Genomic DNA, 20,495 nt, shown 5'->3' with positions numbered 1-20,495 from the left:
GTACTGACCCTCAGAAAATAAAAGATGCTCTACATTTGTAACATCAGAGGTATGTTCTATCAGAGAAACTTCTGAGCAAGAGATATATTGTAATACAAATTAACACTTTTAAAAAAACCCTGACAACATTAATGGCTTACTAACATTTAGATTTTAAATACCTCTTGACAGAAATACTTTAGGGTATATTGATAAAGAACACCCAAATTAAAGTTTCCAATTTGTGGGAAATAAAAAGGACAAATGAATTGATATAATCAGCAAAATCCACACTGGAATGTACAGGATAAAATAACCCAAGCTTTTCTATCAAATATAAGAAAAATAGACAGCTGGAGATTAACACATTAATAAACACAATTGCTAACAACTCAACATATTTAAAAACTGAAAGGAGACACATCTAATCACAAAGTATGGTTCTTATTTGCATTCCAAATCAAACTGTGAAATAAAAATTTATAAGATAACTCAAGAAAATGAGTACTCACAAATATCCAGATATTAAATTTTATAGTGATATTAAACCACTGGTAATATTAAAGTTTTTATACATACTATTTCATTTTTAGCTGAAGGAGTGGTAGTGCTATGTTTTGTTAAGGATTCTTACCCTTCAGAATTAACACAGAAATACAAGAATGTATGATAGCTATGCATACAGATAAAACAAAGACAAAATTGGTCATGTGTTTATAATTATTGAAGCTGAGTAATGGTTAAAATTAGCTGTACCTTCCCATTTCTGTATGCTTGAAAGCTACCAAATTAAAAAAACACTATAACATGAGAATTTATCTATATTCTCCAGTGCTAAATGAAAAATTGTTTAAAGAAGCAAATTTTTATTAGTTTTAACAAATATACTTTAAGTCTTTTGAAAAGAAATCTATGACTAATCAAAATTTAATTGTCACATGTGAACTTTAGGATGTGTTCTGAATTTCAGGAATTCTTGAGTTATGTAAGCCCCGGGATACTAAATAGTAACAACTGAAAGTAAAAAGTAAGCCTGTCCCAACCTGGACCACTAAAATGCCTTAAAAGCAAGACTGGTGAGTTCTATAAATTGAATGCTCAAATTCTTAAGAACATCCGGAAGATTGCTTAACCCTTTGCCTTAGCATTTTTGTAACAAATTAACCTTGAAAGTAATTCATTCTATCAAGAACTAATGTACAACTTTAGAAAGTTTAAACTCATATTTAAGAACATCCATCCAGACCAGTTTTTCCAAGAGAGAAGCTTCAAAGGTTACTTACATGGAAGGCAAACTGCCCGGAGAAATCATACATGCCACAGGAATGCATCAAGCTCAGCGTGTTTCGAACTGCCTCGGGGCTTAGTACTCTCTCGCCAGTGATTGGGCAGAAGCCGCCGTTCGCCAGGGTTGCTGCCATCACACTAGCGGATTCACAGGTCACTTCAATGGAACACAGCTACAATGAAAAACAGGTTGATTTCTTAAACGGGTTATCTATCCTTTAGTACTGTAGCTAGCTTCTAAAATAATGTTTTTCAGTTTGGTATTTCATCCTCCAGATCTAAAACATTTCTTTCAAAGGGGTTATCTTAACAAAACCTAGAATAAAATCCTAAAGATTCTTATTATATCCTCTTTAAGATTTTTCTTGACTGATTTGGAGTTATTGCCAATTCACAACCACCAAAGTCGGGGGAAGAGGACAGACAAAAGCAGGAGGATGACTTGTTTCTCCATTTGAAAACCCTCTATACTCTTATGAAAGATCTAAGAGCCACAAGGGAGCTAGCAATGTGAAAAGGAAAAGTGAATACAGCGAATCAGAACACCAAAGTATGAGTGAGTCACTTTTTCTTGTCAACTTTCACTTTTGCCCACTCATACTGAAATATCTTCTATACTGACACCAATGCTGTGGTGCCAATGCTGGCATCCAAAATTGGCACTGGTTCCAATCCCAAATGCTTTACTTCAGATCCACCTCCCTGCTAATGTGACTGAAACAGCAGAGAAAGATACCACATATCTCTTACTGCATCCACATGAAACCTGGAAAAGCTCCAGATTCCTGACTGGTTTGGCCCACCACCAGGCATTGCAGCCATTTGGGGTGTGAACCAGCAGCTGAAAGCTCCCTCTCTCTCTGTCTCTTCTCCTCCTCTCTGTAGCTCTGCCTTTACAATAAAAAATAAACATAGTTCTTAAAAAATCTATCTTCCTATTGCTTTTCAGCCTGCTGGCTAATATCAAGTACAAAAAAAGTATATTTTCTATTGTATTAAAGTTACAGAATATAATTACTACATTATTCCAGGCAGTAAATGATTATAAAAGAGTTTTTTAATCTTGAAAAGCTTTTTAGAAGAAATATGATTTAAGGTCTGTTACTTCCTAATATATACTTCATATTAACTAGAATTTTGCCATATATTTTGTTATTTTGACAAAAGTCAACTTCTAAAATACTGTTTGTGTTTCATCAGCTTGACAAGCAGTGTGACAGAGGGAGAGAGGGCAATCTCCCCGAACTAGCTCCCTCTTTAAACGCTGACAACAGCTGGAGTGGCAGTTCAAAGCAGGAGCCAGGAACTCCGACTCAGTTTCTCACATTAGTGGCAGGGGTCCCAACACTGATTCATTCACCTGCTTTCTCCCAGGATGCATTAACATCGGATGATTACATCAGATGCGTAAGTGCTAGGACTCAGAGCAACACTGAGCACCCACTGATGCAGCGTGGGGATACTCCAAGCAGCAGTTTAACGTGCTGTGTCACTATAGCCACCCCAAATGCAAATGACCAGGAAGACAATCTAAACAAACCTATAACAAGCAATGCTCCAAGACCTGATGTTTAAACTATTGAATGCTACAAAATGTTCTTGAGAGGCAGTAACTTCAATACTTAACAAGATTTATTTATTTTTATTCGAAAGGCATATTTACAAAGGAGAAACAGAAGATTTTCCATCCACTGGCCCACTCTCCAAAGGGCAACAGCCCAAGCTGAGCTGATCCAAAGTTGGCAGCCAGGATTTCTTCTAGATCTCTGATTTGAGCCTCCTCTGCAGCTTACTCAGGCCACAGAGAGCTTAACTGGAAGTGGAGCATTCGGGACATGGGATGCCAGTGGCCACAGGATGGAGGATTAGCTTGTTCAACCACAAAGCCAGCCAATATTTTTCAAAATATTGAATGAAATGCAACTAAAGACAGCACAAAAGAAACCTACAGCCCTACATCCTTAATGAAACAGATGCAAATATTCTCAGAAGACAAGCAAACTGAATCCAAAACCATACCAAAAAGATCACTCATCATGATCAAGTGGGATTTATCTGAGAAATGCAGGGGGGGTCTCAACATTTTGAATCAGTAATCATAAACTACATCAACAGAATAAAGAACAAAAACCATGTGGTCATCAATAGATGTAGAGAAACTATTTCAATGCACTTACTGACAAAAAGCCATCACACATTATATATAGAAGGAATATACATCAAAATTATTATAACGTTATATTTCACGTTATATTTCATGTATCATACTAAATGAGGAAATGCTGAAAGCACTTCCTGAGATCTGAAACAAGATGAGGATGTCTACTTTTACTACCCTTGTTTCAATTAGTACTGTGAATTTCCATCAAGAGTTGTCAAGGAGGAGAAAAAAAATAAAGGAACATCAAAACGCAACAGAGGATGTTAAATTCTCCATGTTTATGGATGATCCAGTGTTGTAAGTGGAAAAAGCTAAACATGTCACCAAAGAGGTGTTGGAACTGATATAGCTAATCAGGAAGGTTCCAGGTTACAAAATAAAAAAAATGCACAAAAAGCACTAATAGTGAACTCATTGAAACAGAAATCAAGATAGAAAGCCCCTTGACAACAGCCATTGAAAAACACGACATAATTGGTCTAGGAATAATTCAATCATAACTGAAAGATTTCTGCAGTGACAATTACCATATCCCAAGTTTGTCAAGTTTAGTAGATTTGTATGCCCTAGGCTCTAATACTCGAAGTTAAATACGTATTCTAAAGAAAAGAAAATTTTAACAGATAAACTTTACAATGGTTTAAGGACACAATAAAGATAACTAAATAAAAAAGTAAGAATTAGGGACTGGCAGTATGGTGTAGTAAGCTAAGCTTCAGGCTGTGGTGCTGGCATCCATGTGTGCAGTAGTTCAAGTTCCAGCTGCTCCACTTCGGATACATTTCTGACACAAACTAGAGCCCATATGGCTTCCAGATTTATCGGTTATGCTGCAACTCCAGCTGCCCAATTCACAGTTCTTCATGTTGGGCCAACGACATGCTAACACATGGACTTTAGGGGTCGGGCTGTGGTGTTGCATTGTGACTTAGCAAGCTAAGCTTACAACTGCAGAGTCAGCTTGCCACATGGACAGTGGTTCTTTCTCCAGATGCTCCATTTTTGAATCAGCTCTCTGTTTATGGCCTGGGAAAGCAGTGGAGGATGGGCCAAATCCTTGGCCTCCTATGCCTATGTGGGAGACCCTGAAAAAGTTGCTGGCTCCTAACTTTTGATTTCAGATAAGCTCAGTTCAGCTCTAGCCACTGAGGCTATCTGGGGAGTAAACCAGCAAACAGAAGATTCTTTTTCTGTGTGTATCTGTCTCATCCTTCTTTCTGGAACTCTGTCTTTCAAATAATTTTTTTAATCTTAAAAAAAAAAAACACATGGGTTTTATCAAAATCAACCCACTATCTACTTCTATTTTACATTGTATAAGATTCATGAAAGATTACTTTTCAAGAGCAGAAAAAAGGCAAGTATTTGGCACACAGGCTAAGGTCCCATGTGAGACATGGCCATCCCACATTACAGTGTCTGGGCTCTACTCCTGGTACTACTCTCCAACTCTAGCTTCTTGCTGAGGCACACACTGCAAGCAGCACATGACAGCCCAAGCAGTTCTGTCCTTTCCACATGTATGGAAGACCTGAATTCACCTGCAGGCCTCTGCCTCAGCCTGTCCCAGACCTAGACTGTGAAGGCATCTGGAGAATGAAACCAAAGATAAATTTCATTTCCTTTGGCTTTCAAATAAGCAAGTTAATAAAAATTTTTTTAACCAAGGACAGGCAGCTATAAACTAGACACCAATCACATGGCCAAATGTTTAGCTTCATGCTACAGTCTGAGTGGTACCAATGATATTAATTCTTTAAAAATAATGGAACTGAAAAGTGAGTAACGGGTAGGTAGACTCTTTAAGAGGACTATGCCTTGAGATTCATACCGCAACAGATTGTGCATGTTCCTTCCAAACCTTAAATATGAAAAGCTTCTCTTTGAAGAAGACTCAACAATGACACTACAGAAATGAGCCAAATTATTCTCCTGGCAGCCATTTAGCTGGGATACAATGGCAACAAACATTACAAAGAGAAAACTTACACGTTAAAAAGTTGAAATAAGTATCCTCTGATAAAAGAAACCAATAGGTTTTTCCAAACATACTTTAAGAGCTAAGAAAAAAAGAGTTCAAAGAGGCCTATTTCTAAGATTGTACACTACTTACTTAATATAGTAATGTCTACAGAAAGTTTCATTTATCACATTCTGAGGCATGAGTTTTTAAGTAATTCAGACATGCATTAATGTTTATCAAAAGCCAATGAAAAAGGTATTTCCTCAAGGTCTAGAGTTAAGATTTGAGACATATATAGTATGCAAAATCGTTCGATAATTAAATTACCTGGAAGTAGAAGTCTAATATACCAACCATGTCTGTGCCTTCTGGAAAACACTGAAAAAAAAAAAAAAAGAGCAGAAACAATCAAAAATATATACACAGGGTAGAAATCACAAAAGTAAAAAAAAAAAAAGACTAAATTTAAAAGGTATAAAAATGTTCTGTTTCAATTAAGAATAAAAAAGCAGCATGTAACCAATAAAATGGCATAAATATGAAATAAAACTACACTGAATTATAAATGTCTAATAAATATGAACTGACAATAAAAAATCGATTAATAATTAGACCAGCCACTTAAAATAATCAAGGGCTATAAACACTAATAATGCATATTTTCAAAAAGCAAAATAAATCTCAAGCAGCATTTTCACTAGTAAAACCAGTGAAATATTCACACAATTTCAGATAGCAATCAACATAATAATAAATTTTATAACATTGGTTAGTTTTATAACATTGGTTCAAGCGTTATTTTGTGGATATTTATACACCTCATGCAGTAAGCATATGTCTTCATTTATTTTATTCAAAAAAACAATTTGAAACACACAAAAAAATATTAAAACCTTCTTTTCTTTTAAGTAATATCCTATGGCAAAATTTCGGTCTCCACTTTCTCTTTCAGACTGAAACCTAGAAGATAAGGGGGAGAAAATTGGCTCCATTAATATGCATTCTGTAAAAATGTGATTATTCTTTATTCTAATCAGTACAGTATATAAAAGACGAAAAAATAAGACTCAGGACTGCTAAATTCTGCCTCAGGTTAGTTACTTGGCCTTGCATCCAGTAATTTCAATGATAAACAATTCAAGTCTTAATCGTAGAGTGATTGTAAAGAAACTCTGGTCCTTCCTAGTTTGCATATTTTGTGAACAAAGAATTTCACTTCTAAATTTTCAAATATTCAACCACTAAAATATACTGAAAAATTGCTGCAACTTCTGGCTCCCTGCAAACATAAGGAAATGCATGGAAATTTCATTGAGAGGGATACACGAGACCAATCTTAGCAGATTTCCAGGGCAAACCTAAGTAGTAGCAAGACCCATGCAGCATGAACAACATTCCAGAGGTACCAAAGGCACAGCACAGCAAATCAGTAAGTGCGATAGATTACAGTAACAAAACGAAGGATAAAAAGCCCTAAGATGCCACCCACCCTCACCACCATCATTCAACATAATTTTGGAAGTTTTAAGTTAGACATTAGGCAAGAAAAAGAAATGAAAAGGACACAAAACTGGAAAGAAGAAAGTCAAATTATCTCTGCAGATGATATGAAGCAAAACTCCACTTAAAGACAATGGAAACACTGTTGAAGGATATGAATAAAGGAATTGCAGAATGTAAAATCAACACAATAATTAGTAGCATTTCTATGTACCAATAATGCTCTGGTTAAGAAAAACCAGATGAGTTCCATTCACAGTTACCAAAAACCCAAGCATGTGAAAAATCTCTAAAAGGCAAATCATAAAAACATGAACAAAACAACATTCATATTCAATATTCAACAATAAAAATGAAAGCAGAATGCATCAGGTTACCAGATTTCAAGACATACTAGAGGGCCATTTCTAATCAAAAGAGCCTGGCCCTGTCACAAAAACAGACATGTAGACAAAAGGAACAGAATAAATATCCCAGAAATCCAGGCATGTACAAACAACTCGTCTTTCACAAGCCAAATCAAATCATCCCTTGAGAAAGAATGGACTCATCGAGAAAGAATGGACTCATCAACAAAAGGTGTTGGGAAAATTGGATTTCCATATAGCATTAGTTATATACTACACAAAAATATCAACTCACAACAGATCAAGAATCTAAATTTAGGGTCTAAAACTATCAAATCACCAGGGAAAAACACTGTAAGGCACAGACTTAGGCAAAGATTTCTTGATCAAGAGTCCCTAAAGCACAGGCAATAAAAGCCACACTAGACAAACAGGATGATAGACCAAGCCAAGAAACTTGTACATTGCAAAGGAAACAACAAAGTGAAGAGACAACCAACAGAATGCGAGAAAATATTTGCAAACTATGTCTCTACTAAAAGATTGATATCCAGAATATAAAAAGGGTTCAAGAAATTCAACAAAAAACTACTTAAGAAATGTGCTGAGGGGTTATTAAACAGGCATTTGTCAAAGGTGGCAATACAAATGGCAAAAAAACACAAAATTTGCTCAGGATCACTAGCTATCAGAGAAATGCAAAATAACAACCACAATAAAATATTACCTCACTCCAGTTGCAATGAGTATTATTCAAAAATCAAAAAGTAACAAATGTTGGCAAGGTTGTAGAGAAAAGTACTCTAATATACTGTTGGTGAAATGCAAATTAGTATAATCATTATAGGAAACATTATAGTCCTCAGAAAACTAAAAATAGATCTACCATTCAATCCAGCTATCCTACTTTTGGGAAAATACTCAAAGGAAATGAAATTAGCATATGAAATGGTCACCTGTACTACCATATGTTTAACTCATAATAGCAAAAATACGGAATCAATCTAGACATCTACCAACTGTTGACTGGATAAGAAAAGGAGGTATACAGCCACAATGGAGTATTACTCAGCCATTAAGAAAAAAACGAAATCCTAGTATTTGCAACAAATGGATGACTGATAGGCTAAATATTCACCATTTTAATTAGGTTTAGAAGCAGTCATGAAGATGGAGTGCCGATGATGGGATTGGTGTTCAAATCAGAGCTCTATGTCACTACACCTTTGAAGTGACTAAACACTCAAAATACAGTTGTTTAAAATAAAATAAGATTTGGGCCCGGCGTGATGGCACAGTGGTTAAGGTCCTCGCCTTGCATGCCCGGGATCCCATATGGGCCCCGGTTCTAATCCCAGCGGCCCCGCTTCCCATCCAGCTCCCTGCATGTGACCTGGGAAAGCAGTCGAGGACGGCCCAAAGCCTTGGCACCCTGCACCCGTGTGGGAGACCCAGAAGAGGCTCCTGGCTTTGGATTGGCTCAGCTCCAGCCGTTGCAGCCGCCTGGGGAGTGATTCATCGGAAGGAAGATCTTCCTCTCTGTCTCTCCTCTCCATATATTCGCCTTTCCAATAAAAATAAAATAAATCTTTAAAAAAAATAATAAAATAAGATTTAAAAAGACTAGCATTGTGGCATAGCCGGTGGGGCTGCCACCTGCCAGGCCAGCATTTTACATGGGTGTTAACTGTAGTCCTGGCTGCTCTGTGTCTGGTCTAGCTCCTTGCTGGCGCAGGTGGGGGGCAGCAGAAGACCCAGGTCCTTTGGCCCCAGCATGTGGGTAGGAGACCTGGATGGAGTTCCTGGCTCCTGACTTTGGCTTGATCCAGCCCTAACTACCATGGCCATTAGGGCAGTAAGCCAATGGATGGGAGATCTGGATCTCTCTTCTATGGGTTCTTTCCATTCAAATAACTAAATAACTAAGCCATTTTAAAAAATGTCTAACTGAAATAAAACAGAACAGGAGACAAATATCAAGTTTTTCATATTTGCAAAAGTTTGCATATCAAGTATAAAAATTATGTGGCTGTCATATCAGAGTAACACTGCATCATGCCATATAAATGATGATATATCCTTTCCCCTTGTTATGATCAGTCATGAATCACTGAATTGTAATATTAATATCCTAAAAATATGGCTATATGTACATATAATGTCTACATTTGAAGTGAATGCCAAAGCATTTTTAAGAAATGTTAAAACTGGAAAAGATGAAAAAGTCAGAACTTCACTAAAAAGTGGCAAATATCCTGATGTATCTGAACAAGGTTCATGGAGAAGAGCAGAAAACTGCAAAAAAGTAGCAAAGGAGATGAGGACCAAATTATCAAGACCAGTAAATGTCAAAGACTATAATGGCTTCTGACTATTCACAAAACAAAAGCCTGAGACTTGCAAACAAGTTGCCTTGTCAGATCCACAGTTCAGAAGGAGAACGCTAATACCAGTCTGGTAAAGAGAAAGGGTGAATGACGTATTAGGAGATTCCTATTATGCTTCAGAAAGCCTGAATTTAGGATGTGATTAAATACCAGGAGGATGGACAAATCACCATCCTGCTGAGAGAGGGGAGAGTGAGGATAAAGTCTGATACTGAGCTTAGATTTCAACACGCCTATGGAGAAGATGTATTATTACTATTATCTCATAAGAAAGCTTCAGAAGTAAACTGGAAGACATATCACTACATCCAAGTCATAAGGAGATCTGAGTTAAACAGTGGTAACTGGGCAGGGACATAGAGGAAATTTAATAATCATGGAACTTAATTTATTGAGAGTACAAGAAATTTTTCATTTGGTCAAAAGATTTCCTGATCTTCCTCTCTCTTCTCCTCACTGCATATCTGATGTTGCAATAAAAATAAACAAACCTTAAAAAAAGAAAAGATTTCCTAGCAAAGATACTTAGGCTAATGAATTAATGTTAGTAAGGCATACAACCTAAAAGTGTTTAACCCCAAGATGTGAAACACAGATACAAATGTAACAAAATACAGAAATAAAGGGTAAATATTTATGCTAAAACTTTCACATTTTTTAAAAACACCAAGCTCACAAGGAAACAAGTAAATTAAAGATGGAGATTATCCATGAAACCTATGGGCCAGACCTGGTCTGTTACATGCTTTAATTAGTACAGTGTTATTGAAACAGTCTTACATTGTCTATGTCTATTAAAACAGCAGAAATGAACACGTGCAAAGAGTTCATGCAGCCCCAGAAGCCTGGTTCTTCAAACTAGCCAGTCAATTCCTGCTCTAAGACACAAGGGACTGGACGCTTTTCAAAAGCAAGCAAGCAATCAACCAAAGCTCTGTTACTTTGAAAAAAACCAAGATTTTACAACATGAAAATTACGTTTTAACCAAAACACAGTCAACAAGTGTAAAACTTCAATTAGCTCTTCAACTAAATAATAATAGATACACAGGGACAACTGGAAACATTGACAAATTAGTGTCATATTTTAAAATTAATTCTTTTCTTAATTGTGTGAAGGTATTACGACAACCTAGAAGAATGCTGCTGTACACTCGTACACGCAGATGGATTTAAAGATAGCATGTCATAGTATCTAGAACTTTATTTCAAACAGTTCAGCAAAAATGAATGTAAATTTACATTTATGTGTTTTTAGATACATCTATTTTTATCAATAGAGATTGATAAAAAGAAAATGAGGCAAAACATTAAAGGTAAGAAAAAGATATTTGCTATCCTTTGCTTAGTCTTGGTTCTATAAATTGCCCAATTTCAATAAAAAGTTGGGGTAAAAATCAAGTTAGCCAAAAACAAAGATATAAAAGAGGTAAGACAGGTATTACAGGCAAAGAGAAAGTTGAATAAGTGCCAGTAATTTGAAGTAAACAGAGTCCTTTCTGATCTACGGTCAGCTAAACAATTTTATTAAGTACTAGTTATTTTAAGTGTTCTCAAGCAATTTAGATAGCAATCATTTACTCTTCATCAAATTTTAAGTATTTATTCACTGAAATAAGACCTGGGACCTACCAAAAAAATGAAAAATTAAACTCTAAATATAGTCTACACACAAACACACAAAGATCTGTGTGCGCATCTATAGGTGAAGTTGCAAACCATTACTTAAAATCTTCCAATTTTTATTAAAAAGGACCGACCAACTGTAAAAACCTAAGTCACAAATTAGACTCACGTTGCATTACTGAATCCAACATATTCATTACCAGCCATCTTATTCAAAAACTGCATCACCTATAAACCAAAATTACAAAGTATTAGTGAATGAAAAGAAGAAATACATAAAGAATATGGCATAACAATTGAATTCTATGTTGCACTTACGTAGTCAAATTTCTCAGCATTATTTACGCCTTGCTGCAGAGAAATAAGAAATAAAAATATGTTAATAGGGTACTACCACAGTTAAATTCCAAATTAATAAAAATGTTAAAATCCCAAACAGCTACCATTATAATTAAAACATTACACAAAAGTACTAAATCTAGGAAACGGTTCTAAAATAAATTTATATTTAAATTTTGCACGTGCTTTAACAGCCACTTTTGAATGCTCAGAACTACAATGAGGATACTTTATTCTAAGCCTATCGTTACACCCAACCCAAAATTACAGAATTTTAAACACAAGGTACACTTAAATCCCCTTATCCTCCGCACATACAATTAATCTGCCATATACATATAATTTAATTTCAAATTTAAAAAGTGTAATTTCAATCTAAAAATTAAATATATACAAATCATGTTCAATCATAAAAACCTTAAACCAATATTAGAGTTAGAAAAATGAGTTATGTTGCAAAAACTAATCTTTTGTAACTGTAATATATACAAATATTCTGGATGCATTTTACTAATATGTGAAGAAAGCGGTCCCTTAAATCTCACTAATTTTCAATAATACTTCTACTGAACAAAAATTCTACTTCATAATATCTAAAAATCAGCTATATTAGTAGTTAGCATAATGCCAATTCAGCATATGAAAGATGTATTGTTTCATCACTTCTAATTCTGGCATGTTATCTACTGCAAATGTCAATAGGAAAAACCTATGTAACATAGATCAGTTCAAGTAGCCAAATGGCTTCATTTTACCTCGGCGAAGTTTACAAAGCAGTAAGTGGTAGATCTGAAATCAAACGTATTAATTGGTGATATGCACCCAACAGAAACAATACATCTCTAATGTCTAAAGCAGGCTTAAAATAATCTGACAACTAGTTTTCAAAACAACTTCACCCCCAGAAATTACTTTTGAATTGTAATTATGGGGCACAGGGAGAAGCAATCTGCATCACATTATCACTGAACTGAATAAAAGCCAGGTCCATTCTCCACTCTACAGAATTAGGTTATGGTTGATAATATATCAAACTCTACAACTTATTTGAGAAATATTTACAAGCATACATATACAATCAGTAGCTGGAAGGAACACATTATTTAAATCAAAATTACGCATCAACAAAACTTGAAATAAGTATAATTTAACTACAGCCAGATTGTAACCCTTATTTTCTCTAAAGCACCCTTTGACATGTTTTAAGTTCTTTTCTTATGATATACCAGAAATCAAAATGTAGAAATGAAACTCCAAAGCTGTTCAATGAAAAATAATTAAAAGAAGAAATTACCAACTTCATTGAACTGTTGCAGTTGTCAAAATATTCCATAGATCCTAATGCTGTAAAATATGTAACAACATTTAAGCCACAAAAACCTTTTTAATCTTTGAAGAAAAGCACAAAACCCCAACTCTTTTGGAAAAGGATGTCAGCATTTGCATTGGGATGTCACATGGAAAATAACTGATTATACAATCAATGTATTAAACAAGTAATGTTGAACATTCATTTTCTGTCCTAAACTGTATTTTCTGTCCTAAACTGTATATTGCAAAATAAAAATTTTCCATATTGAGCTGTCATTTTAACATAAAATAATAAAAAGCATTTCAACTCTAGATTGTGGTCACATACTTGATATATTTTGTGGCTCAGTAAATTAAAGCACAATTAAGCTTTGCTTTTATATGTTATCTTAAAGAAATAACTGATATCAGCTAATTCTGTTATATGATATTTTGGGTAAGCAACTTGAAACACTCAGGGGAAAACTTGATAATAGTAAAATAATAGTAAAATAATAGTAATAATAGTAAAATAATAGTAATATTATCAAATACTTGATAATAGTAAAATATTGATTGACTCTGTTAACTCAACAATGCCTCTCCCCAAAACATGGCCATTTAAATGTAAAGACATTTGTTTAATGTTTCTTAATCTTTAATCTTAATAGTGAAGTGACATTTAACCTAAGTCAATACAATATATTTGCTCCTTTATCTCTTAGATTTCATGTTCTTCAGGGATACATAGAAACTAATAATCATTAAGATGCCATGTTATTTTATTTGTGAAAAACAATTTAAGCTCTTAAGGAATACATATAACACTACAAAGCCAGTCATAATCATTGTGGAGGCATGGAGGAACAGATTTTAGGAAAATTAAAGCATGGGGACAGGTATATGGAGGCTGATTCTTCTATTTATTTTGCATATGTTTGGATTTTTTGTAGCCAAAAAGGCAAAATGTTACTTGTTAATCATGTCCCACACTACTTTGCAAGATTGCTTTGTTTTGAAAATTTTCCATTTTCTTTGAAATTGTAATTGATCTTTAGTTCATGTTATCAGTGGATATTTTTCTGCTGGTAGCATCACAGATTAAATCCCTTCCCAGTATTTTTTTAAAGTTTTACATATACTTGACTTAAGAAATCTTGCTTTCAATAGATGTGAAGTGTAAAAGCAAGTTTCAGTCCAGCAGTGTCATTTTTTCCCATGCCTTTATCTCATTACCTGCCAAACATCATGTACTAAATCTTTCCTCACAAATTACACTAATCCTCTTATTGACTGACAATTGCCTTGATTAATCCTCTTGCAGTTGTGTCCAAACCAAAGAACTAGAACAACTGAAGATCCAACAGGATTTATTCTCAGTCATCATAATGATTCACATCCTGTACACTACTTAATTCAGTATTTCAAAATGTTCTGTGAGGGCACGATTAGTGCATGAAACGTTTGAACATTCCTAATAAGTGCACCGTAAGAAAAACTGGGACACAAGAAAAGGATGCCTTTCTTCAGGGAAACAGGAGGACATTCAGACCAAAGGAAGACAAACTTCAAGAAAGGCACATCTGGAAATCAGATGCCTTCAAACTGTTAACGCCCTCCTTTCCACCGGAAAGAATTTAGATCCTCAGGCATATGATTACTTTTTAGAAGATTATAGGATAAGCGTTTAGATGTCATTTTAATTTTAAAAAGTTACAATAATTCATAGCAAATACAACAAAACATTTTTTAAAGAAACTAAGCTGGACAAAATATATTGGCCAAAATTTCAAATTAATTCAGCAAACGACCATGCTGTGTTTGTAAATGTCAGATACCTATATCAGAAAATGACACTTTTATTTTTCAATAAACATATACCTATCAGTTATAGCTTATATGCTTTAAATAATTTAATGATTTAATAATTTTAATTTGATGAAAAGGCACTGATTCAATCTAACCCTGATGGAATGTTTGACACTGTTTCTATAATACATTCGTGAAATGATTCTTACATTTTATATTTTAAAGGTGAAAACATCACTGCTATTATCTTTCAATAACTTCATAAAGTCAGTGCATGAAGCAGTTATTTCATAATCTGATTCTATTCCAAGTTTGTGAATACAAAGCTATTAAAAGTTAGAGATCATACAGGAATGAGGCAAAGTACTACCTAGCATGAGTAAATAAAGTATTCATCTTTCCATATAAACTGTTTTAAAGTGAAATAATACAACAATAAATAAAAATATATACTGCGGGACATATTAACAGAACAATGAATTTAGCTGTCAATAAATAATCTTTCAGTTAAAAAAATAAACCTTTAATACGCACCAATGATAGAAAAACATGAAGTAAACAGACCAACTGCTTGTTCAGAATGTTATCAAGTCCAAAGCATCATCCATCACTCCCCAGTCACAGACTACATAACAAATGTGACTTAAGTGTATATCTAACAGGTTGTTGCCAATATGATGAAAGGAGCAGTACATATAAAATGACTAAACTTGTCTTGATTTTCATGGACCATGACTACATTATGCAAAGAGAAAACTCCATTTTCTAAAATAAAAAAATTTCATTAGAATAAAGACATAACAATATAGAGTATAGAATAGCTTTCTATTTCTAAAATAAAAAGCAAACTGTGACAATTATTTTGCAGTATGTTGTTCTTAATTTCCCACCATAAGCCTCAAATCAAGTCATCACCCAAATTTAATCTAGGTGAAATTCTTACCACTGAAAACAAAGATACTGTCATTTCATTTAGATGTAACTGTGTTTCAAATTTACTTTTATCCTTTCCTCTAAATCAAGCAATCACACATTATCATCATCAAATATAACAGACTGTAACCAGAAGTATTCCTTGAAACTGAGCAGCTACCATAAAGAGGAAGTATAATAACCTTTATGTTTTGAATTATGTTCATTTTAAGCATAAAATGACATGTTTTTAAAAAGGTATTTACCTATATAGCTTTGATTAAAATTTTAAATATTGGAGTTTTCCTATAAGCTTAGTAGTTAAGAATTTATGCAACAGGTTCCTTCTGTCCAAATCCTCCTTTTTTCCACAATCTGCTAATCCTTTTGAACTTTTGCTCTGCCTCTTCCCCCATTTCCTGAGGATCACCATCAATCCTACAAGGAAAAAATATCAATACTACAAAATTAAGAAATAAAGAGTCTCACTAAAGACTCTACTTAATTTTTTTTTAGGGGGAGAATAACATGAGTAAAATTGTTCTAATGGCACCATTGCAAACTCCTGAATTTTGAATTAAAATAAAAGTCACAAGTCACAAATAACCTTACGGTCATCAACTTAAAGAGGTAAAAACAATTACATCTAGCAGTCATAATAAAGAACCTACACAGATGCTTCAGTAAGGAACTTGTTTCCTTACAGAGAGCAGACACTTGACTAATGTCCAAAGAATGACTACACACACCAAAAAACTGATGCAACTTTCAAGCCACATGAATTGGTTACTTTTTGTATGAGCTAAAGTAAAGAAAGCAGTATTTCTGCTTTTTATGCATAATGCTAATTAAAATTTTAAAAATCATCAGGAGAAACAGCAAATGCCAATATTAAATATGGCAGAGTGAATACTAATGAATAGCAGAGAGACTACTGGATCCAGTACAAGCCCATTTCTACTGCAACTACAATTTTTCCAGTCTTAATTTCCTCACACACATAAAGTCAATAGAACTGGGCTTGAAAATCTTTTTCCATTTCAAATCATTAATTTATAAATACTATGTAATCAATCATATAATTTGCAAAGATCAATCACATAAAAGCACTTACACATTATGAATTTAAAAAGTTATATACTCCATGCTCAGTTTTATATGGGATAATAATATAACTCCTAAGATCTATTATAAACTTAACTTAATAAAATAGTTCTCATGAAACACATTCTAAAAATAAAACAAAAATTCCAGTGACCTTAAATATGAATCAACACTCAAAGTCTCATTTCCAACTTGGTCAGTAAATCAATCTATAAATTTAAAATCACACATCAAATCAATAAATACAAGATGACTCAGTTAAATTTTTGCACTACTGAACACTGAATCAGATTTACATTGTATGTGTGTTTTAGCTATTCTAATTGCTCATACTAATGTGGCTCCATGTACAGCTAATGGCTTATAACAGAAAATGGTAAGTGAAACTAATGAAATGACCATGATATGACAAGACATGCAATTTTCACATGCAATATTACATCATAGTCCATAAAACCTATGAAGTATTTCACAGACTTTTGGCTGCATGCTGTTAAGGAAGTCCCCTATTAATTATTTACATATGCTGGTTGTTTTGTTTGCTTTTTGAGAATACTATTGGTGTATCATATTGATCCTTTGCCAGTATAAGAATTTTTAAACTGAAATTCATTGATCAGATTCAATGAAACCCCTTAAGATTATGGTATGTCAAAATTCTTCAGAGAAGATTCAAAAAAGGTTCAGAACCATCCCAATGTTTATTTCAACATTTTATTAAATGAACATTTTATTAAAATAATTTCCTTGATTCTGATTCAAGAAGCTTATGTAAATGCTTAATTAATGAGACATTCATCACAGCATTTTTAAAACTTCATTATAAAGGTTCATTTGCATCATCATAAGGGTTCATTTGCTTGAATGTATCCCATACCTAACTGCCAAGCTGCCTAAGGGCAGGATTGCATCAACAGATATTCACATTGTCATTTTCTATAGTCAATTCTTTCTTTCATCCCAGATTAACCCTTCTCTTATGTAATAATCATAAATAACTAGATGTTATAATGGGAAAAACAAAAATTTCCACATCCTATTCAAATTAGTTATATTTGAAAACACGTGGCTATACTTTCTTCATTGATACTAGTTCCAAGTAGTGGATGAACCAACGCTTATAGAGTAATGAGTAAACGTATATATTCTTAACATTTTTTTCAAGTTTTTTTCTCATGATATATATAAGTAAGAAAATATTCCTAATATGTAAACTTTAATAAATTGGACCAAGAATATGATTTATACCCAAAGATTCTTTGTAGTAACTAGTTATCCTGGTGATTTTATTAACAAAGCCATACAGTTATGTTCCATTCTAATATGGAATAGGTAGACACATTTTAAATGAAGAAAGTATATAAATGTCCCAAACACAAAAAGAAGTTTTTAATAAAAATCCATAACTGGAAATTAAAATCTAAAATTCTCTAAAGTTATGAGATTTTTATATCACAATAACTCTTTTCAAATGCTTGTTTCAAAAAAACCTGGAAGTTTCCAATTATTAAGGCAAGCCAAATAATAAAAGAAAATCAACACACAATGCAAACTTCAAAGCATAAGAAAAATAACATAACTTAATAATTGGAATAAGCCTTACTTCAATCATGACATGATTTCATCAAAAGCAAACCGAGTTGAGACGACAGGATTCCAGCTCATGAGAGTACTCAAGAGTAAACAAAGTACTAGTTTGGTCCTACATATATTAGTATTATACAGTAAAACACTTTTAATTCTGTTTCCATCTATTAATTCTAGAAGAGCCAAAAAGAAAGTAAAAGTTTTTCAACCTTTAAGGAAACGCTCTATGTCTATTGTTCAGGAGACTCTCTAAACATTTGCCAGATCTTCAAATCAAGAGTCAGTTAGCCACTGGAATGGAAATGTGTCATCTATGCTTAATCCTGACCTTGAAATTATTACATCATTTACTTTGAAACAAATATAAACAATTGCTTCTACAAAGTTTTTAATATCAAGAGAAAAATTTTCGTAATTCTATACGAATAATCCAAGATTCATCATTATTCCTTAATTACTACAAAAGTTACTAGATTAAAAGGAAATATTGACATTTTACCTTTATTAATGAGGTCACAACAATTGCTCCAGCATTTACCATAGGATTGTGTGGTTTATCTGTAAAATTCAAAAGTAATGACATTATTTCAAATAAATGGGATCATTTCCTCCAATGTACGGCTGCACCTCATCCAACATGAACTTGGGTTTCTTTTTTAAATATGTGCCACTGTTACAGCAGGACTTTGCTGAGGGAATTCTCTTTTCAAACTTAAATTTACATACTAACCTTATAATTCCATTGTAGGATAATGCTCTAATAATCATCAATCAGACAAGGACTCATGCACAAAATACAGCGTAAGTAATATTTCCATCTAATACATGGCAAAAATGCCATACACACAATTCTTGAGGAACAGTAAAAACATAATTGCAAGCATGCTTCCTCACTTATCTGTTGGAGTGATTTACTTCTTGAGGAATGAGTTCTTATCTAACTTGACAAACTGGCACAGCATTTAAATTTATTACATTATTACTCTCCTAAAATTTAACAAAGGTATATTCTGTCAGACAGGCTTCCAGTTTAACAACTCTGCTCTGGAAAAGTCTAGCAGGTCCCCAAAATGTTAAACATACATTTACCATGGGACCCAGTTATTATTCTACTCCCAGGTACATAACAACAAAAGTATTCACACAGAAACTTGTATACAAATATTTAACAAGATTTATTGATAAAAACCCAAAAAATGGGAACTCAAATGTTTCATCAGCTGGCAAGTGGACAAATAAACCAAGGTATAAATTCATGCAATATGCCATTATGAAAAGGAGTGAAGATACAACACAGATCAACCTTAAAAGCATGAAGCCAGGGCCCCAGAAAGGAGTTAAGCCACCACCTTTAACACAGCATCCCACTGGATACCAGTTTAAGCCCTGGCTGCTCTACTTGTGGTCCAGCTTCCTGCTAAAGCACCTTGGAAAGCAGAAGATGTCGGCCCAAGTGCATGAGCCTGTTTTCCACATGGGAAACCCAAATGAAGCTCCTGGTTCCTGGTTTTGCCCTTGATCAGCACTGGCTTTGCAGCCACCTGGAGAGTGCACCAGCAAACTAAAGATTTGTTTCTCTCCCTGTAACTTTCAAATAAACAGATACCTTTTTTTGAAACTAAGCTAAAATAAGCCAGTCCTAAACACTATATATCTGATTCCATTAACATGAAATTCTTTAAACAGGGAAGTCTACAGATAAAAGTAAGTTACAGAAAGCAGGGTTCTTTTTGGGAGTTATTGGGAGAAGCAATGTGGTGAAGGAATGTTAAGACTGGCACTAAGCCTTACTGGGTTAAACCACTGCCTGCAACAACAGGCACTCCATATGGGCACCTGTTTAACTCCTGGTTGCTCCAATTCTGATCCATATTCCTGCTTAGCAGAGCTCCTGGCTCTGGCCCTACCAGGTTCTGCTGCAGTAGCCATATGGGGAACAATTAAAGTTAAGGAAAAGTCAGAAACCCACATTATATACTTTTACACTATATTCCACATGTGGTTTAACTCTGAAGTGAGCATTTGCATTTTCTCCAACCAATTTCTACCTTTTCGAAATAATTCAGTTCTGTTACACTCACGTAAACTAACTCCTTTCTCAATTCTAATAAACAGTATGTAATGCTCAATACTGTCCTCCTGACCCACAAACATAAGTTATTTTTTAACATTTTACTTATTTAAAAATAGAGTTGGGAGGATAG

The 20,495-nt window shown here is 34.0% G+C and overlaps 1 protein-coding gene across 8 annotated transcripts in view; it reads right to left on the bottom strand.

Moving 5' to 3' along the window:
- The window catches only part of GLS (glutaminase), a 77,389-nt gene that overhangs the window by 29,464 nt on the left and 27,430 nt on the right, over positions 1-20,495 (bottom strand). For 5 of the 8 annotated variants that reach the window (XM_040971881.1, XM_040971882.1, XM_040971883.1 and 2 more), the window contains 6 exons: positions 18,791-18,849; positions 11,569-11,601; positions 11,420-11,478; positions 6,284-6,350; positions 5,718-5,768; positions 1,263-1,439 (listed from right to left, as the gene is read on the bottom strand). In XM_040971881.1, coding sequence (XP_040827815.1) covers positions 1,263-1,439; positions 5,718-5,768; positions 6,284-6,350; positions 11,420-11,478; positions 11,569-11,601; positions 18,791-18,849 — 446 coding nt within the window. The other 3 variants (XM_040971889.1, XM_040971888.1, XM_040971887.1) reach the window with 3 other exon arrangements.

The sequence above is a fragment of the Ochotona curzoniae genome, unplaced genomic scaffold, assembly GCF_017591425.1.
Source record: "Ochotona curzoniae isolate NIBS_2020 unplaced genomic scaffold, NIBS_Ocur_1.0 contig_2210, whole genome shotgun sequence".
Classification (NCBI taxonomy): domain Eukaryota; kingdom Metazoa; phylum Chordata; class Mammalia; order Lagomorpha; family Ochotonidae; genus Ochotona; species Ochotona curzoniae.
This window is presented reverse-complemented; position numbering and strand designations above follow the sequence as displayed.